Genomic DNA, 22,019 nt, shown 5'->3' on the forward strand with positions numbered 1-22,019 from the left:
CTTTTCTTTATGGTTTTATTACGTAATAAAAATATACCCACACCCCTGAACGATGTCAGCTCAGGAGTGCCCGTTTTCACGTGTCATTCATTTTCTCCTGCTAGAACGCTCTTTGCCTATTCTTTCTACTGCTGATGGAAAACGGGTTGTTTCTGCTTGTTGACGAATTTCAAACACTCCTGCCCTGGCTTCCTGGGGCCCATGTTTCAGCTTATTTAGAATTTCTACTCAGGAGTGGAAGTGTGGGGTCAAGGTATATGTGCTTTGGGAGTTCTAGTATCTGATGCCAGAATGGTTTTCACAACAGTTACACAACTTACACTCCTATCTTGGGTTTTGGATTCTGGCCAACCTGGAAGATACAAGAAAGCGGTGTTTAACTTAGTTTAATTTGCATTTTCCTGATTATGAGGTTGGGCATCTTGTCATGTATTTATTGACCATTCTGATTTTCTTTGAGGATGCTATTTGTGGCTTTTGCCCATATTCCTATTGGGATATTTGTCTTTTTCTTATGAATAAGAAAAAGTAAAAGTAAAAAGTATCCTATTGGGGTATTTGTCTATTTCTTATAAATAAGAAAAAGTAGAAGTTTTTAATACTTTCTTAATACTAATCCTTTGTTGACTGCGTGTGTGGCAACCGTCTCCTCCTGATCTGTGACATGCGGCCAGGGATTCCCCCTGCCCTCCACAAGATCTGATTAGTCTGGCCCTAGGGAGCACCATTCACATCACAGACATTTGGTCTTTATTGTGAAAAAGATTCAGATAGGTCTGGATGATCCAACAGATAAAGGGTCTTGAGACCTAAGGTGGAGCCTTTTCCTAATTTACACAAAGGTAAAACTGAGCCAGCAGTGCCCTAGGCTTAGTCTGCCACCTTCTGTAGATTGTCTTTCCCTAATTAATAAATAGATAAGTAAATAAAGCTTTTACTTAAAACTTCTGGTTAAAATGTAACAATTTCTTCTTTTATGGTTTCCAAGAAATCCTACCCATCACAAAGTCATCATATTCTATATTTTCTTCTATAAGGTTTACAGTTTTGCCTTAAGTCTTCACCTGTAATTTGTGTTTGCATATGGTGTGAGGTATGGATCCAATCTCAGTTAATTCCATAAGGATAACCAATTGTCAGGGGACCATTTACTGAAAAATCCGTCCTTTGCTCACCGATCTATAGTCCTGTCTTTGCAACACTCGTGGCTGCTATATATGCACGTGTCAGTTCCCGATTTCTTTATTCTGTCCCATCATTGGTGTTTATCTATCCCTGTGCCAATCACTGTAGCTTTCATTCTCTGGCAGGGCAAACCCTCCACCTTGTTCTTATTTAATGCTACCTTCACCATTACTGACCACTTTGCTCTCACTTATCACTTCTGGAATCAGGTTTTAAAGTTTTGTGAAAAATTCTGTTGGAATTTGGATTGGAATTCCAATGACTCCCTCTAATCAATTTGGGGGAAATTGATTATCGTTAATAATAGTGGGCATTTCTATCCTTGCCTACCTTCTGTCCATCTATTTAAGTCCCCCTTACTATCCTTCAGTATACATGATCTACTTTTCTCCAGAAAGAGTTCCTATGCATTATTATACTAATTTCTAGGTATTCTTTATTTTTTTGTTGCTAATTCTAGTTGTATCCTTTTCAGTTTTTTGGTCAATGCAGAAGTATGCATATTGATTTTGTATCTAGCAACCTTGTTAAATACTTGAGGCTCGTTTGAAAAACGATAGTTTTGTTTCTTCTGCACTTGATCTTAGCCAAAAGGCGGAGAAGCAGATAGTTTTGTTTCTTCTGTAATAATACTTGATCTCTTTCTTGTCTTCCATGCTAGCTGAGACCTGCAGTACAACGTCAAGTAAAAGCAGCAAAAGTACACATTCTTGCCTTGCTCCTGATTTAAGGGAATATTTTTGATTATCACTGAGTATAATGATTGATGTAAATTTTTGGTAAATACTTTTCCCCAGGTTAAAGACGTTCCCCTCTACATCACGTGGCTGGTAGGTTGGGGTTTTTTTTTTTCAAATCATGAATGGATGCTGAATTTTTCTATCAGATTCTTCTCTATTAAGATAATTTCTCCCTTTAATCTGCTAATGATATTAATGTGCATTAACAAATTTTTCTGTTAAACCAAACAGCATTCTTGAGATACACGGAGCTTGATGGATTCCATTTACTAACACCCCTTTAGGGACTTCTGCATATCTATTCACAAATATGACTGACTTGGAATTTTCTTTTCTTATGCTACTCTTGTCTGGTTTTGGTATCAAGGTTACACTAGCTTCACAAAAGGAGGTAGGAAGTGTTCTTTCTTTTTCTATTTTCTAAAGGAGTCTGCAAAAGAGCAGAACTTGTCTGTTTCATGAATGATTGACAGGACTCTCTGGAAAACCGTTCCTACCTGATGGAAACATTTCCGTAATAGTTACAAGGCTAACTCAGCGTTTCCACTTGTTCTTTAATCAGCTTTGGTGCATTCTAGTATTCCAGAAATGTGTCCATTTTGCCTAGGTTTTAAAATTTATTGGCATGAAATTGATCGTAATATTCCCTTACTATCTTTTTAATCTCTGCTGTGGCTGCAAAGTTACCCTGTTTCCAGTATTAACCTTTTCTTTCCTGATTAGGAAGTCTCTTCAAAGAACCAATGTGGTAGTCTCTTCAAAGAACCAATTTCTGGGCTGTTTGTCTTTTGGGTCTTTTTTTTTTTTTAATTCTTATATATTTTTATTATTATTCATATTTATTATTTCCTTCTCCCTGTTCTCTTTGAGCTTATTCTGTTGTACTTCTCTAATGTTTTAAGCTGATGCTCATAGGTTTTCAGGCTTTCATTTCCTCCCTGATAGAAGCATCTGAGTTATTTCTTAAGAGGATTTTCCTCTCTGAGAACACTTGGCTTAAGCATCCAGCTCCCCTACAGCCAAGAGGAGGAGGGCCCAAGCCAACTCCTTCCCCTCCTCAACTTTTATACCAGGACCCTCGTCAGGGAGAGAAGCAAGGACGGGAAGAGACTGTTTCCAAGACCGAGCACTTTCCTAGAGAGTGTGTCACTTCACTGAAGGGACTGTCTGAATTACTGGACTAAAATAAGTCTTCAATTGGATTGACCATTGAGGTTAACCCCTTCTCCCTGCACTCATCGGTTGGCCGGGCTTGTGAAACAGGGCAAACTTAGGTATGGTAATCAATCAATCACTCAATCACATTTCAGTGTGGGCTAAATTTGATGACTTGGCTATAATGATCCTGAGTGACCGATGTGATTACAGTATTCCCGGCTGTTCAATCAAGGACAACAAATATAGTTACTCACTAGTTTCTTTTAAAGCTATTTCCCAAGCAGACGTTCTGACGTCCCTTTCTCCTTATTAACACAGCACAATCTGAAGAAAGGATGGAGGCAAAATGTTTTACAAACCATCTCCGGAGGCACCTCACTGTTGAATCATTTATTCCCTAGCCATTTCTGAGAGCCTTAAAACTTTCTAGTTCCTGCCATGGTTGCCTTCACACACCTTACAGGCTAAAGGGGAAGAGAGACAAAGGGACGGGCAGCTCCCAGGCCTGATGCATCACAAGCCGCATGGGTGTAATGGGGGCACACGGGAGAGGGGACCCGGCCTATCATTTGGGGCTCAGGGAAGACCTTCCTTGAGGAAGTGGCGTCCAAGCCGAAGGGAGCCCAGCAAAGAAGTGGTTCAGCCCGTGCCAAGGCCTGGAGGCTGGCGAGCATGCCCAACGCACCAGGGCCTGGCAGAAATTCAGAACGGCGTGTATCCAGTGATGGGTGGAAAGGAGTGAGAGGCGTCTAGAAAGGGAGGCAGCGGGTCTCACCAGCCACAGGAAGGAAGGTGTCCGGGTTTGCCCCTGAGAACCAGAAGAAAACACTGAAGGGCGTGAGTGGTACCCTGGCTGGACTAACGTTTCCCATGACAGTACAACACACTACAAATATACCCTCTCGCAGGAACTCTGAAGTCCTATGTGAATTTCTCGCTGTCTGAAAACTGCATCTTGTTCTCGGTTTTGTTTTTTCTTTTCGGGACCTCAAATAGTGAAGTAATCTATACAAACTGCAAGGCAAAGAACATGTTTTCACAACACCATACGTTGTTCCGGGGGGAATGCAAGCACTTTGGGATAAACTCAAAGAATATATCCAATAAATACAATCGCATTCAGCAGGCACTAACGAAGGATACAAGAGTAATCCTCTGATTAAAGAAGGCAGCATTTTAGAAAAACAAGCTGAATGGGTCCTGCCCCATCGAAGCACCGAGACACGCTGGCTTCTGACCTTACTCATCAGAAAACCGACCCTGTCATGTGGTCCCCCTCTGCTATGAACGTTCCTTCTTCAGAAACAAGCAGGAGTTAGCCCTTTCTACTCAAATTAGCTTACTAGAAAACACAAATTATTTAATGTAAACATAGCAATTAGCAACGATTTAAATATTAGCAGTGCTATAAAAATATTTATTTTTCAAATCGCCTTTAAAAAAAAAAGGCAAATAAGAAAACTGGAATGTCTCTCGGGCATTTCAAATTTAATATATCTGGAAGCACACTCACTACCCCATTCAGAATGTGGGGTAATCTATATTATAAGTGGGTTACATTCTTAAAAGTGAGAGGGTGTGAAGACAGAGTTTTATACTGAAGGAGAAATATACATGGAATATATTTTGTGTGTGGGGGGGTGGGTGTATATAAACATATATACGGCCATCCCTGAAGTACAACACGTGAACTTGATTGAACCCCAGTTCAGGGGCAGGGCAGTTATAAAAGACATTCTGGGAGTAACTGGGGAAGATTGATCTGGGACCAAATATTAGCTACCACGGAATGAGTGTTGCTTTCCCAGGTGCGATACTCGGGCTTATGTGGCAATATTGGGGAACAACCTGACTTTCCGGAGACGTATGTGTGCATGTGTTTAGGGGTACAGAGCCGGGCTATCTGCAACTTACTTTCAAATGCTGAGCAAAAGGGCAGCGGGAGCAAATGTGGTGAAATACTAGTGAGCGGTGAGTCTGGGTAAAGGGTGTTCATGTGCTCGTTATACTAGTTCTTTCTCCTTTTATGCAGATTGGAAATTTTTCAATCAGAACAAAAAACAAGCAAACAACCCAAGCCAGCACACTGAGCTATTTCAGTGGCAGAAACCCTAAGCCACTGGGCCTCACGAAAGCTGCTGAACGGGTCAAAGAAGAGATCGGATCAATGCGGGCAGGTGTAAGGTGACAGTCTCACTCAGAAAACCAGAGTGTGGAGACGCATTTGTGAGGAAAGGCAATTCGTGTCCATCCAGACCTGGGATAGTGATATCCCCCGAGCCTCCTGGGGCTGAGCACAGGAGGGCTTCCTGTGACAGGAGATGGTTAACAGAAGAGCCTCTGTGGCGTCCCTTCCGAAACCCGCAGTGGTGCCAGCATCCCTGCTCCTTCCTGCATGGCGCCCTCGCCCTCTGCTGCCACCTGCTCACTGAAGAATGTGCCAGAGGGCGGCCCCGACCTCTGCCTCTGGAGCTCTGGGCCCAGGACGCCGGCGTCCTTCCCTCGTGTCCCAGAAGTCAACTGGCTCGGCCCACCACCTCCCGCCCCTCCTGAACCTGCCATCTCACTTCCCCATGTGCTCTGGGCATCAGGAAGGTGCAAGAAAATATTCTCAAGATGCTCCCGATTCGGGTTCTTCTGAGGGCTTTGAAAAAGTCTTGATCCCGCTTCCTCAGTATCATGACCGCTGCCATCGTTCCAACAGGGGAAGCTAAGAGCCAGGAACGGCTAACTCCACAACAGTGACAAAATGTCTGGTTTTCTAAAGTTCACCCAGTCTCCACAAAGGGCTGAGAAGGAGCTGGAGTGTCACCCACCTCAACGGCTCACATCTCTGAGGGCTGCCCGCCATCTTGCCAGATGGCGCGGTCCTTCTCTGGAAGGACCCAGGAGAAAGCTTTTCCTTACACTGAGCCCAAACTTACTCCTTGTGGCTGCCCGTTCTTTGTTTCAAGCCTCAAGCCAGTGAAATCCTTCTTTCCCCAGTAGCTGTGCATGAAAGCACCAGATTGCCCCACTCCATCCTTCCCACACAGGAGGCCTCCTGGTGGCCGCGGTCCCCAGGCTAACTGAGGGAGCCAGTGAGCCTGAGGAAGTCCGTGGGCTCCTGAAGGCTCCAGTGTGGACACACTCAGTCCACTGTGGGAAGCACAAGCATGCGGGCTGCTCTGCCCCGGAATCTACCACATCCTCTTACATCTCAGCTGCGGCTTCACTTTCCATATGGGCTTTAACTGAGGACCCAGTGGAAACATCACACCAGGAAGCACAAAATCCACATGACACTGAGTTAGTGCAGCTGGGAAGGCTCCATCTGGGCAAGCACCTTCTGTCAATGGCATTTATTTAATGAGAATAAAAAGCAAACGCAATGAACTATGAAGGGTAGCTCAGGATATAAAATAAATATAAATGCTTACCTCCCCCTGGAAGCTCTTCAGCAGTGGCGCTACCTGCTTGCGCAAATCCTGGAGCAAGAGGGGTGGGTCAGGAAACAGCCATTGCAGAAGGAAAGAGAAGGGAAACATTCGTTAAGGCCTCCTAAAAACAGCTTTGAATTCAGTGATGATTATCATTAGATAAAGCAATCCCGGTACCTACCCTGTCCGTTTCCTTCATTCGTACAACATAAATCATGCCAACTGGCGCTCCGTAATTTAAATGAACTTACTTGGGAATACCACTAGATTCTCTTTCCTCCCAAGTCCTGGCATCCACACCTCATTCTGAATGTGCTATGGACTCGAGTGTTGGCTGGTGTCAGTCTGAGATAAGCTGCTTAGTATAAAATAGGATATTATATTGTACATTTGACTTGTTTGTATCTGAAAAGGATCTGGGGCCCCCATCCTGCATTTTAGCTGTTTCTTTTAAGCACTGTTACTGGGGGATGCATCTGTTTTGAATCCGTGTCTGATACGGTCGGTGGAAATTTCATCCCAAGCCACCAGTACCCCTTTCATAACAATGGAACACCCCAGAGGGAAGTCTGTATGATCTCCTTGAGAATATTTTCTTTCAAATGAAGTAAGTGACTAATGCACAACATAGTGATTATAGTCAATAATACTGTATTATAAACTTCAAAGCTGCGGAGAGATGAGATCTTAACTGTGCTCAACACAAAAAAGAAATGACAATTATGTAATGTGATAAAGGTGTTAGCTAACACTACTCCAGCAGCAATATTGCAATATGGAAAAGTACCAAACCAACCCATGGTACACCTCCACCTTATACAACGTCACATGTCAACGGTATCTCAATGGAAAAAAAAAAATGAAGTAACTGAGAATATGCTTCAAAGACTTTGAAATATACTCAACGCAACTTCTCCTTCATCGAGACATGGGGCAAATGAGGTATTTACTGAACATGATCTATATGCCATATCAAATTTAATAAGTCTGGGCCAAGGCCAGGCATCTGCCTATTTTCAAGCTCCAAGGCTGATGCACACGCCAACTGATGAGTACTGGCAAACACTGGACATGGGCCAATCAACCCATAACACAGGAAGGAGGTAAAGTATTATTTCAGGATAAGAGCCCAGGTGCTATGGGGAGAGCACAGAGGAAGGATAAATTCAGATGAAGGAGGCAAGGAGCGGTTTCACAGAGGAAGTGGCATCTAGGCTGAGAAGGCAGGTGGGATCCTTGCAGGCCAGTTCTCAAAATGCCCACCTGTGCGCACGCCACCTCTAACCAACCATCAAATACACAGATGCTACTGGGCAAATGAAGAGTCTGGACTTCCGTCTCCAGCTCCTGGGTCAGAACCTGGTCCATTAGATGGAAGGCAGTGGGCAGAGCCCTGATTCCGAATTCTGGCCCAGCCACTCGCTCTCTGTGGGAGCTCAGGATGCCAGTCTACCTCCAAAAGCTCCGTTTCCCCTCCCCAACGTGCTCCAGAGTAACTGTGTCTTCCCCGAAACACAATCAACAGGGATAGCACTGCTCCTGGCACACAGTAAGTACTTAATAATATGAACCACTTTCACTACTATGAGTAACATCATAGTTACCATTTGGGGAAAAGCGTTCTAGAAAATTTAGAGTTACCCTAAATCCATGTGAGTGCACAGAAGACTGGCACCAGGCCTTTTCAAGCCTCACTTGAGGGTGGATGAAGAGGGAACCCCCACACCCCAGAAGGGGTGAGGGATGACCCCTCGGCCTCTCTCGCTCTGGGATGCTGTGATTCTCTAAGTAGGCCCGGCCCTGGGCCTGCTCAGTGCCCCCGAGGTGAGCCATCCTCATCAGCTGTGTGTACACAGGGGCACGTGTGGTACCTGCTCGCTCTTTTGCTGACTGATGGACAGCATTCTGTGCTCCTTTAGCCAAGCACCTAACCCAAAGGCCCTTCTTCCATCCCAAGCTCGGAAACCAGCTCGCTCCCTCACCGAGCTGAGCAGTGTTAGGAAGAACGGCTCGTGGTGTTTCCTGCTCCTGGGTCCTTTGTGGTTTTCCTCTGGACCAGGGCCCTTAACCATTTTGGGTCGTGAAGCCTTCTGAGAATCTGAGGAAAGCTACTGACTCTTCCTCTGGGCTGCAACTCTGCAAATGATCTCGCTGTCGCCTTCCTGAAGACTACCAACACGACCCAGGTTAGGACGCAGGTTAGGACGCAGGTTAAGACCTCTTGTTCCGGCCTGTGCTGTCCACTATATAGCCACCAGCTAGTTATACTTAAACATAACTTAATTAAACTGAATTTAAAAATTCAGTTCCTTCCGTCATAGAAGCCATGTTTCAAGTACTCAGCAGCCACATGAGGCTGGCGGCTACCAGACCAGACGGCACAGATCCGGGGCTCCCCCTCACTGCAGTGATCCATCTATCAGACGGGGCTGTACCGTCTGTAAGCTCTCTGCCAAACACAGCTAACCCATATTGTTTTGTACTGTGACCCTGTACAAGTACTTGATCAAGAAATATTATCATTTCCCTTTTAATGATACATTTTCCTATAGGTTGCATTCCTAAGGGTGATACCATTATTTCCCCCGAGAAGGCAGTGCTTTTGTTCCTCTGCCCCATCCCTTTCTATGTTCTTAGACCAAGTTCAATGACAAAGCTGTCAGAGTCTTTACCAGCCTCTTCCTAAATAAATAAGGCCATCTGTGGTAGACAGCCCCCAAAGATGCCCATGTTCTAATTCCTGGGACCTGGGGCTCTATTAGGTTAGGGACTCAGCAGCTGTGAGTAAGTTAGGGACCCTGAGTTGCGGAGATGCGCCTGGATGGCCCAAGGGGGCCGGAGGCAGGAAGGAGGGCAAGAACACTCCTTCAGCCCGAGTTCTTCTCCGGAGGACAGAGGAAACAATGTACACCAAATGAGTGGGGAACCAGGGATGAAAAGGGTGAAGAATGAGGAGGATCACCGTCAGATCCTAGCCAAGGTCAGTGGTAAAAGCCCATGTTGTAACCACAAGAAATGAGCCACACTCCTTTGTCAGAAACCTGGGACCACAGGTTACGATGCGGGAAGTCTAACGTGAACAGCCCACTGTGTGTTGGGGACAGGGTGATACGGGGGGCAGGGTGGCAGTAGAGAGAGTCTGGGGACTTTGGGGGGGGGGGACCAGGCTGGTCCCCTGCCCTCCTCCTCCCTCCCCGGGGCAAGGACAGACAGGCAGGATGAGCGCACCGCACTGCTCTGGTCACAAACTGCAAACACAGGATGATGGATGGGAGTTCGCCTGTTGTTTATTTTCCAAAAAGGCTGACTTTGAGGAAGGCGACTGGTTAATGAGGTGTGGCTGGATTCTCCAGTCTTCTCACCAAGCAGCCTGGTGCTAGGGTTTGCATCCTAGTGGGTAAAGAAGAGCTGGCGAACATTCATGGAGCGGTGCTGGCCCAGTCTGTGGCACGCAAGCCCGGCTTCCACAGATGTGCTGCAAATCTTCCTGTCAAGAGGCCACAAACCGGGGCGCCCGAGTGGCTCAGTCGGTTAAGCTTCCGACTCTGGATTTTGGCTCAGATCATGATCGCAGGGTCATGAGATCGAGCCCCATGCGGGGCTCTACCCTCAGCGGGGAGTCTGCCTGAGGATTCTCTTTCTCCCTCTGCCCCCTGTTCTCTCTAATAAATAAATAAATAAATCTTAAAAAAAAAAAAGAGGCCATAAACCCATGTTCATTCACTACATAAAAATAAGATGTGAACAGTTTGAGGACGGCAACTTCAATGTGATACTTGTCCAACAACCACCCCAGCCCTGGGCTTCGGGATGGCCCCTCGCTTTCCAGGGAGCTATGGCTGAGCACCTGCCCCACCCACACGTGGTCTGCAGGCCTGCCTCGCTGGGTCTGACAGCTGGTGGCACCTGATGGCCCTTGAGCTCTGGAGAGGGGACTCCTAAGGCTTTCCACGTATCCAGATCTGGCTGCTGAGAGCTGGAAGCCAGGCCCCCCAATGTCACAGGACGTGTTTCCTGTTGCTTCTCACTGTGAGTCTATGAAGGCAGCTGTGATTGTAAGAGTGCATCCTCTTCTTTCCAGACTGGGGGCTGCTTGAAGGCAGGGAGTGGGTTTAAGCCCCCCCCCCTCAGCCCCCCAGCTGGCATTGCTGGCATCCAGTGCCGGGCTGGGCAATATTTTGCTGAGGAAATCTAGGCATGAGAGGCTTTAAACCTCACATGGGTCAGTCATTCCTTTCTCCAGAGGGTCAGTCCCGCCACATGCAGGATGGGGGCAGGGCTGTAGGTGTGGCCTGCCCCCCCCCCCCCCTGGTTACCGGGCGCCCTCTGTGGCCCACGGCCTGGTTGGCACCAACACAAGGTTGCTCCCGAGAGACTGAATACGATGTTGGGCTACATTTACAGGAGCACTCATCTCAGTCCCCTGTGTGTCTGGAACGGGGCCTGGCACACAGAGGGACCTCAGAAGACACGGAGTGGGTGCATGAGTAAGAGGAAGAAAAGTGGCTGAACAATCCCTCAGAGTGCATCAAGACCTGGCCGTGCGAGAGGGTGCCTGCGTCGGGGCCAAAAACCAGGCGCCGACCACCGACGTAACTTGAAATTTCCCACAGTTACACTGACAAAGCAAAAAGAAACAGATGAAATGAATCCATCCAAAATATTTTCATCTCCCATATAATCAATATAAAAATGATTTTATTTTTATTATTTATTTAATTGACAAAAAACAATACTTCTTTTTTGGTGTTAAAGCCTCTGAAATCTGCATTTTACGCCTTGGCACATCTCACTTTGGACCGGCCCCATGTCAAGTGCTCCCCCCACCAAGCCCCCGTCACCCCACCATCTCATGGAGCAGCTCAGGGCTAAGAGAGGCAGTCACCACGCATCAGGGCTCTCTCGGGAGAGAGGGTCGAGGCTGGCCAGCACCCCCTCAGACGGTCAGAGGGAGACGTGAAAAGACAAGAACCGAGAAGCAGGAGGGGAGCCAGGGGAACAGACGCATCAGAGACGTGAGGTGGGAGAAAACCGCTCACGGGTTTAGCAGCCAGGGAGTTCCTGGTGGCCTTGAGGGCGCCCCGAATGGACTGGGGGTGGAAAGCAACCTGTGAGGGGCGGAGGTGCTGGGGCTCTGAGGAGAGAGGTGGGGACGGTGAGGAAGAAGCTCTCAGGCCAAGTTAACACCAGTTCTTGTGACTGAGCATGTGACAGACAGCAGCCCTGCCAACAGAAGGGACGGACGCCCACATTTTACAGCTAAGGATACGTGAGGCTCAGCAGGTGAAGAACACTTGTCCAAGGTCGCACGGCCGGCAGTGAGGACGTAACCCCGGCTCTCCAAGGCCTGGGCCACAGCGAGATTCTGTGAAGGAATCAATCACCTTGGCCAGGTGTGGGCACAGGGGTGACATTGGGGGGCCACCTGGTCAGTGACATGGCGCGGGGCACACACCTATCACTCAAGAGTCTTACAATGGGCCCAGACTCGGGACGGGAAATGGTGAAACCGGACAGGGTCATGGAACGTGAAAGGTGGCGGGGCCGAGGCATTTGGGACCCCCGTGGATGACAGAAGAGGGGTCAGGGCGTGAGTGCAGGGAGGACTTGGTGCAGGTACAAGACCCAGGCGCCCTGGAGGTCAGCCCACCAAACAGTACCTCCTGCTGGGCTTGCCTTCAGTCGACCCCACAGCCCACCAAGCTGGCTCCAGGTCTGCCTCACGAAAACAGCAACTTGGACAAGTAGAAGAGACGATAAAAGCCTTCTGTGTTCTGTCGCAGCACTCCAGGCAGGTAGAAGAGCCTCCCACCATGACTGTAAATAAAGTAAACTCATCTCCACTGTCCCTGCTCTGACCAACCCACTGTATTTGGTTAGAGCACAATCATTCCTTTGGACGTAGTGACATCTCATGACAAGCTTGCTCAAATAACCTTTTAGATATATATTTTTAAACTTTCAGAAAAGGAGAGCGCATGCACAGGATTGGGAAGGGGGGAGAAGGAGAGGGACAAGCAGACTCCCCGCTGAGCAGGGAGCCCGACGTGGGGCTTGATCCCAGGACCCTGAGATTATGACCTGAGCCCAAGGCAGACGCTTAACCAAGTGAGCCACCCAGGCGCCCCGCAAATAACCTCTTAGAGATTAAAGCTGGATGTGTGTTTCTACTCACACATATACGTATGTTTGAAGAACTTTAGAGGTAAAAAGGCACTACTAAATATTCACACCCATACACACACAACCGGTATGTATGTATGTACTTCAAGCCACCAGCTAAAAATTCCCCATTCCAATTTTATTTTTGGCAGTTTGAGAAATTCCTTATCCAATTCTGCCACCTGCAAATATTATCTGCTTTCATACTAAACTAAGGAGACAGGGCTGAGGATGCTGACACGTGACCCCGGGCCGCACCACCATCGTTGGTGAGCACATGACATGATTTACTGTCCTTTCAGAACGTGGCACCCTTTGCTGTCCGCACAATGCCATGAACTGCTGACACAGTGTGTCTACGTGCCCTTCCCTGCAACTATAAACTGAAGAAAGTGGGGGCCAGGCCAATGAAAATCATATTGGCGTGAACTGATAATGATGGATTTAACACAAAGATAAAAAAAACTCCGTAATTTCAGGGTACCCCCTAATTACACTGACAGGTTTTGCAGCGCAGTTTTAAATTCACTTTGATTCTGTACCATATTCTGAGCAAAAAGCAACAAACATCTTAACACATAGAAAGTGATGTCCTTGAGATTATTAATATCCATGTCTGTTGGCAAAGCCAGAATAGTGCATTTCGACCTTCTCTCCCTTGAGTGTATTCCAAATAATAAGCGATGTTTATAGAGAGACGCTTCTAGGTGAAAAGGATTTTCAGTGTTCTCCAAACCACTGATTCACAACTCACTTGAGATCAGAAAACTGAACGGCAAAATGCAATTGAGGAATTTTCTGTGTAATGATGACTCCTGGAGAAAATCATGTTGATTTAGAAGCCAAAAACAAAACAGAACAAAACAAAATCACCACGTGGCGTTCAGATGCACCTGTGAGGTGCAACATCCCAAAACACAGGCCCTGGCCACACACGGTGTGCATCTTTGGCTTTCTGCCCATTCTGGGCACCTGGGTGGTCTCTCGGGAAGGTTCTGTCCTCACTTTAGAGCCTGGTATTCCCTATACCCTCTGCCATCTCTCCCATTCCGTGGGCTGGGCATACCACAGAATCCTGTGCCACAGATATCGAAGTGGTGGCCACCGAGGTCCACCTGTGCCCAGGAAAGAATGGTGCCCAGGACATGGCTGTTTAGGCTTAGAAGGACAAGCAGGTGAAGGGAGATGGCTCGGCTGTCATGTGCCAACAAAAGGAGGCTATGAATCACGAACACATCTCCAATCATAAAATGGTTCCTATTTTCCAAATCTTCTGTAGTCCAGATTTTGCAAGGTGTTTTACTAAATTTTACAATGTCCCTTTCACTTCTGCTCTAAGGTAACTCCCACGCATTTCTGTGAAATGACATTTAAGACTCACTGATGTCTGATGGCATCTCTCCGAGGTGTCTCATCCCCTATGGTGGCAGCCCAGGAGTGGGTCCTGTCTTCTCTGGGGACAACCCTGCCTTCCCAGGAGCTGGGGGGGGGGGTGCGAGGAGGCAGGGCAGTGCCCGAGATTAAGAGTGTTCCACCCGGGGAACCTGGGTGGTTAAGCGTCTGCCTTCATCTCTGGTCATGATCCCAGGGTCCTGGGATGGAGCCCCGATCGATCCTTGCTCAGCAGGGAGCCTGCTTCTCCCTCTCCCTCTGCCTGCCCCTCTGCCTACTTGTGCTCTCTGTCTCTCAAATAAATAAAATAAAAATCTAAAAAAAAAAAAAGAGTGCTCCACCAACTGAGCCAGCCAGGCGCCCCTATTTTAGGCTACATTAAGCAAAGAGTGCTGCTTCTTAAACTGGGATGTCACTGACTTCACTCCTCGCTCTGCTTCTGAAGATGGCAAGACGTGTCCAGTGTACGCTTTGCAATCGATAAAATACGGCACGCCCATGAGTGGACGTTCAAACAACACCTGAGTTGTTTTTGTTTCGAAACTACAGTGGCCTACAGTTTAGGTATTGTGGCTATGTTTTTCAAAGGGGTCCTTGTCTCTTGGAGATATATCCTAAAATATTTATGGATAAAATATGGTTTTTGCTTCAAAATAATTTAACAGGGAGGGGGGTGATGGGTGAGAAGAAGAAGGGAAGGAAGGTGCTGGGGGGCCGACGGTGGTCACTGACAAACAACGGCACACACGCAGGGATTTGCTGTGCTCTCTACCCTATCATCTTGTGTACGTTTGAAATAGAAAATGCTTTTAAAACACTAGATTTCACTTTGAAACACACAAAGCCTTCAGCTGACTGACCACAGGGAACAGGCAGCGAAAGAAGAGGTTGGGGGTAGGGACTCTCTCTCTTAAATTACAAGCTATCAGCTTGTCACCTGTCACCTTCATCAGGTTAACCTGGAGATGGAAGGGTCATCTGTTTCCAATCTCCTGCCCAAGGCAGGAGACCTCTCTGTGGTGTCCTGGCCAGGCGGCTTGCCCTCCCAAGGCCACTCCGTCCCTGCTGGGACAGTCATGGTGTGGGAATGCGCCTCGACGTGGGGTCATGGTTTTCCAATACGGGGCTACCAGCGCCACCACGGAAGGCAGATATTTGGAGGAAAGCCATCCTGAGCGGGCACAAAGACTGTGACTACCACCAGCAGTTCGTTAATGAATAATTCACAATCATTGTTTTTCTGAACAAAAACCAGAGCAGATTCGAGGTGATTCCACTCTCACTGACTTGCTTTATGATGTATCTTCTTGAGTGGGGGATGAAAGCAGCTGGTCCCCAGACCTGTGGGTCTGCTCGGGGGTTGGGGACATGAGCGGCTGAGGCTCAGCACCCCCTTTGGCCCATCCACTATTTGCAAAACCCACTCCTCTCGCTCCACAGACCGTCTTCCCCACCCCACGTCTTCCCTCCAGACCAAATGCCACTCTAGGCCTCCTGCCTCCCGAGTCTATAAGTAGTCAGGTTCTAGCTGCTAGACATACAGATCATACAGATGCTAGACAGGGGTAACCTGGATGGAGTCATTTCCTTTGCAAATCAAGAAATTCCTCTCTAGGGGTGCCTAGGTGGCTCAGTCATTAAGTGTCTGCCTTCAGCTCAGGTCATGATCCCAGGGTCCTGGGATCGAGCCCCGCATCGGGCTCCCTGCTCTGCGGGAAGCCTGCTTCTCCCTCTCCTGCTCCCCCTGCTTGTGGTTCCCTCTCTCACTGTGTTTCTCTCTGTCAAATAAGTAAATAAAATCTTTAAAAAAAAAAAAAAAGAAATTCCTCTCTATTTTCTTAAACAAAAATGCAAATATGTTGAATTTCAGCAACAGAGTCCGCCACTTATAAATGCATTAAAACACAGTAAATACAACATTAGGTTAGATATAAATACCGCAGTTTAACCGAACTACCACTTGGCCAAAAAGTGATTATAAATTGGTGATTTTTTTTCTTCCCAACTGAGAGACTCATCAGACTGAAATGAGAAAATGATCTCTTTTCTGCAGCTTAAAGCCAAAAGACTGAATACTGTTTAAAACCATCGAGCTCCTTATTTCTTTATTCTGATGTCTTTGCAGTTCTAAAATATCCTGATGATGTCTGAATCATCCTTATTAGCAAAGAAAAACCCGGGTGGTGCATCATAGCGAAGGCTGGCCTTATCGACCAGAACATAATAGTCAAGCTTTCTTATCGATAAGCCGTCTCTCTTCTACAAATACCACCCATGCGTATTCGTCCAGCTCATTTTTCTAAGGTCCTGGTGGCACCAAGGAAAGAATCCTAATTATCTGGAAAAGAAAAACCATTCTTGGTACTTATTTCCCTGCACGTCGTTTAGATTCAAAGAATTACTCCCTTATCAGGTGCGCCAGAGCACAGCCCAGGTGTGGAGGCTTGAAACCCAGACGCTATAAGATTATATGGCGTGCAGACTGTCGAGCTCAACTTTAAAATACAGTTTGGCGCAAAGTGAGGTTTCTCTTCGTGCCACGATCCTGAAACCTTCGCTTCAGGTCTTACCACCTGAAGATGAATCACACGGCTATCAAGGGAACACCCTACTTTTGCTTACTATTATAGATGGATGTGTACTCCCTCCAGTCTCTGGGATAGAAAAAAGGTAATGTTAAATGGCATTTAAGCCGAAGTGTTAAATAAAAAATATCTTTCTATACAAGAGCAGGCAGTATGTCCTGGCAATTTCTCAAAGATTTTAGTTCACAGATTTGAGAAAATTCCATTAGCTTTAATTATTTATCAGCAGTCAATTTAGATTACTGTTGTTGACCTATTTTTACAGTGCACGGGCCACCCAGCAATGAAATAAATGAATAGTCCTTTTCTACAATGGCTGATTTTCTGAAATAATAGAAATCTAGTTTAAGGAAGTGATGAAACCCCAAACATGTAATTACCACAATATATAACCTGCCACGCTGCCTTTGGAGCTGGATAAAATACACATCTTTGTGAATTTTTTTGGTTATTAAATGAGATTATCTTGAAAGGGATAAACTCGCTCATGCTATAATTTCTTCCCATTTAAATTTCTTTGCTCCATTGAAAACATGTTCTGTATCTTGGCAAAAAAGCCTCTAACACTGATGGATATGCCTTTAGCACTGTGCCTAATCGAACTGCATAATGGAAAGGCCTGGCTTTGCGGAGCTGCAGGGGAGCGAGGAGAGGGTTCCTGACGGTGAGCGCCGACAGCCAGCCGCGGGCACCCGAAGGTGGAGGGGGGCACCCGAGTCCCCTGGGCAAGAGCAAGTGTTCTTCTTTCTGAAGACTCGTTTGATGGTGAGAAGTGGCAGGTTTATCGGACTGCTTTGCTTGAACTTGGAGCTAAGGTGATGAGGGCTGAGGAGGGTGCCCAGATTCAAGATACAGAGGCCCTGGTTTGAAGGAAGAACCAGAAGGGCCTGGGGGCAGCTTAGCAGTATGGGAGAGCCCAAAGCTCACCAAGCCAGCAGTTGTCAGTGTGAGCTCTGGGGACTCCTGGCTCCTGGAGGCCCTTTCCAAGGTTCCACGAAGTCCAAACTATTTTTGTTATTTGCCTTTTCCACCCTCATTGTCTTGAAAGGCACGTGGAGTTTTCCAGATGCTCTATGCCATGGGATGAGGTCATCACTCTGATATAAGGACATGTGTGCTTACGAAGTCTTGTTCTTTAAAAAGTGTCAGTTTTAACCTCTAACACCTCACTATGGATAGACACACACACACACACGCTCTCTGGATAGACACACACACACGCACGCACGCACGCACGCACGCGCGCGCGCTCTCTGAGGAGAAATGGCGGCTCTAAGGTTTCTGGCCTTGAGGCAGAGAACCACATCCAGTTGTCAGGATATCAAGGCGGTCTGATGACCTGCCAGAGTCCCGGAGATCCGTGAAGCAGCTGGGCCAGCCGGTCACCCCGGGGCACCGAGGCCCTCCCCCTGTGTCTCGTGGTGTCTGTGGGCCTGAGGGCTTGGAAGCACTGGCGTCAGCCCTGCCTGGTGGCTCAGGGATTTCCGGCAGGACTTTTGGTGGCCAGGGGAGGAGACAACCTCCGGTTCCTCTGACCCATTCTCTACATACATCTGATTTCCCTTTAGGTCACTTTATGGATAAGGGCTCATGTTTAAACCCTTCGTTTTATTTCTGAACTTCGAAAATACTGCTGTGATTTGGTTACATAGCCACACATGGCTGGGTTTTGAGTTTGTCAAAGAGAGGAACTACATATTTCATTATAAAACCATTCGAACATTGACTTCATGCCATGAAGGAGCTAGTCCCGGTCCTGCCCTCATGGGGCTTACATCCTCTGTGAAATCCAAACCAAGTCTAGAGTCTAAGCCCTCATGGGGCTTACATCCTCTGTGAAAATTGAACCAAGTCTAGGCAGTTAAGGGGCAACGCACACCCCAAGTCCGCTCCTGGGGCCACTGACAGCGTGAGGCCTGGAGGAGACAGTGAATACGGGTGGACTGAATGAGTGAACAAATATGCTCTTCTCAGACTCAACACTGCACCAAACCTTTATGGGAACTGCTGCAAAGGGGATTCATGTGCCACACAAGGGACCTGCCCCAGGGGTGCCTTTCTACCCTGGGACTCTCTGAAAGGAACCAGGAAATGGGGTTCTGGCTTCACCACACCCACCCACTGTAATTGACGCCAGACCTTAGGCCCTGCTGACATTTAGACAAATGGGCTACTTGTTAGAATGGAGATTAATCCGTCAGCTTAGTGCTTCTACTTCTGGGAATTCATCCACAAGGATGACCTGAGACGCAGACAGAGATTTATGTACAGCAATGTTTAGCATGTCCTGTTTAGAAAAGAGAAAAATTAGAAATAATACAGATGCCAACAGGAGGGGGTTACTCATTCAATTTGAGTAAAGCAATACAATGGCATATTAGGTAGTCAGTAAAAGTACTGTTTAAAAAGATTTTATTTATTTATTTGAGAGAGAGAGTGTGTGCATGAGTGGGGGGAGGGGCAGAGGGAGGGAGAGAAGCAGGCTCCGTGCTGAGCAGGGAGCCCTGACGGGGTACTTGATCCCAGGACTCTGGGATCGTGACCTGAGCTGAAGGCAGAAGCTTAACTGACTGAGCCACCCAGGCGCCCCAGTAAATATTTTTTTAAGGATACTCAATACCATGAAATAATGCACCACTGCCAGTTAGTCACCAAATATTTGTTGGGTGGCTATTACAGGCGCTGAGGCCCTGTTACAAGAGCTTCTTCAGTTGTGAGCCAGACCCCTGGGTGCCTGCGCCACCTGGGTGACGCTAGTGAAATGCGCACCCCCTGAAAAACTGCCCGTGGCTGGTGCCCTAAAAGGGAAGAGCATGGCGCTGGGGGTGTCTACGGGGCAGACCTGGCCTGGGTCAGCAGCGGGCGCTCCTCTGAGAAAGGGCACTGAGCCCAGATCTGTAGGACCAGCGGGGGCTAAAGAGGGAAAGAGAAGCCACAGACTGCTAAATGGGTTTACAGTACGACCCCCATGTGGGTAAAAATGAGTAAGCGTACATACACATATGTGTGTTTGGGGTAAAAAGGCAAGAACTACATCGGTGTTACGTGGTAAATGAACAGAGTTACAGCTGATTTTTCATTTCTTTGCCTTTAAACAAATCGTATCCTCTTCACGCAAAAACACTCTTGAAAACTGAGGATGCGGATCAAGTAATAGTTTAAAAAGTAAGTGGAGGGGCGCCTGGGTGACTCAGTCATTTGCCTTTGGCTCAGGTCATGGTCCCAGGGTCCTGGGATCGAGCCCTGCATCGGGCTCCCTGCTCGGCGGGAAGCCTGCTCCTCCCTCACCCACTCCCCCTGCTTGTGTTCCCTCTCTCGCGCTGTCTCTGTCAAATAAATAAATAAAATCTTTTAAAAAAATTAAAAAATAAAAAGTGGAGTTTCTAAGGTTTGCAGAGCAAGTGGGTCACCCTCTGCCACTCCTCTCTGGTACAATCTCTGGACATGGTGACGTCCACGCGGGCAACTGAGCGGTCAGGCATTATTTTAGTCGACACAGGGCCCACAGAGAAAATAAATACTGTTATCTGCTAATGCATGGCCAAACTACAGGTCCTTCTCTAAGGAAAAATAATTTTATAAGCACAGTAAGTGTCAGCAGGAAACCTACTGGTCTGTCATTTTTTTTTTTTCATTTATATAAAATAGTATCGTTTGGGAAAAGAGTGCTACAAAACAGGATGTATGGCATGATCTTTATTGTTTTAAAATATGTAATATTTATGAACAAAAAAGAGATTGGAAAGATCTAAAAGCAACACGCTAACATTTATATCTAGGATTACAGGTGATTTACTATTATCTTCTTTATGCTATATGCAAATTTCTATAATGAACAGTCATACTTTTTATAGTCAGAAGATGAAGTCGCAGATCTCAGACAATATCGGGGAGACTTAAAACATCACTGCAAACCGACACCAGAAGGGCAGGGAGAACCCACAGATGGATCCCAGACAGGGGATGCTAGCACTCAGCAGACAAATCACCAGACAAGGACAGACTTTGCCAACGAGACAGAAAAGATTTAAAACCAGATCTCAAACATACCCCCCCACTTCCCTGTCCTGGTCTGTTTTGTTTCCCCACCCGAAGGCCTTACTTCAGATTTATTCAGCATTTGTGTGCATAGCTTACCTAAAATTCAGCATCGTGGAAAAAGATATACCTTCATCCTAACTTAATAATCAGCGCATGCTGTTATTAATATTTACTTGCTTCACAGAGCCGCTCAGAGGAGTAATTAATAATAAACGATAGGAAACTCTCCTTGCAGATACAGAGCACACTGTAGACGCTTTCTCAGATATTCACACGCACACATGCCAACAGAGGCGGGGACCTTCCTCTGCAGGGTCCTGCTCTTTAGTAGCAGACCACGTACTTGGTGACCCTGGTGCAACCGGGAGGCCCCAAAGATGTGGGATCGAAACAGGGCTTTACGATTATTACTTGTAATTTCTCTTTTGGAAAATACTACAGAGCAAAAGGGCAGATGAAACGCAGGCCATAATTTCTTAATTTCGAAATGGAATTATTTATATCATATTGCTGGAAACCAAGTCTAAGAAACACATGTGAGTCAGTGGCCAACTAGAGAATTTAAACCTTAGGAATCAGATTTTATGTCTAAAGACGCGCAGAGGCTTCCCAGTGGATTACCTCAACCAAGCAATTAAGGAGAAACAAAAGTTTCCAGGGCAAAGGACTTCCTGGCCCCCCTCCACTTCAGCAACCCAGACATGTGGCAGACTACAATGCTCGGCTCCAGGAAGGGGGCCCAACGTCATGCCACCAAAGGATGTCCTTTTGAGGCACCGAGGAAGCACCTCCTTAGTTTCTCCCAGTCTTACCCAGCAGGTGCCAGCCCTCAGAGACCCCAGAGGTCAGGGATGAGGTTTACGATGCAGGCAAGGGCAGGATGAAAAGGTGTTATTCATTGTACGCATTATGCTAAGGCCTCAAGGTCCAAAAGATACTTCATTCACTGACTTTTCACTCTTGGAAGCCTGCAGAGCTCAAGGAATATGTCTGAAAAGAAGTTTGCTTTGTACCGATGTCTTTGCCTAACACTGCAGTTCAAGGCAGGCATGCCATTTCAAAATTAGCCCATTTCACAGGAAATCCTGGGTGGGGAAGGGTGGCGTGTGGGAGGAGCAAAGGACAAACCCAGTGTCCCTTTGGGATGTGTCCCCTCGGGGTGCCATAAATGTAGCTCTTAAAGGTACTTGTAGACAGCAAGCCACTGTGAAGGCCATACAATTCAGTTTCTTCCAGGCCTACTGGCCAGGGTGGATGGCAAGACCCAGACTCAGCTCAGAAACCCCCTGCGCTTCAGGAAGAGTGTGTATATGAGTAACTCGGTGGAAAAAGCAGAG

General features: G+C 47.0%; 1 protein-coding gene across 6 annotated transcripts in view; it reads right to left on the reverse strand.

The window, feature by feature from the left end:
- CUX1 (cut like homeobox 1) overlaps positions 1 to 22,019 on the reverse strand; it is a 350,704-nt gene that overhangs the window by 180,437 nt on the left and 148,248 nt on the right. For all 6 annotated transcript variants that reach the window (XM_028110256.2, XM_028110255.2, XM_028110254.2 and 3 more), the window contains exon 3: positions 6,503 to 6,550. In XM_028110256.2, the coding sequence (XP_027966057.1) occupies positions 6,503 to 6,550 (48 nt within the window). The remainder of the gene's footprint in view (positions 1 to 6,502; positions 6,551 to 22,019) is intronic.

Source organism: Eumetopias jubatus, unplaced genomic scaffold (assembly GCF_037043125.1).
Source record: "Eumetopias jubatus isolate StellerSeaLion01/CBP00866 unplaced genomic scaffold, mEumJub1_p1.0 scaffold_12, whole genome shotgun sequence".
Taxonomy (NCBI): Eukaryota; Metazoa; Chordata; class Mammalia; order Carnivora; family Otariidae; genus Eumetopias; species Eumetopias jubatus.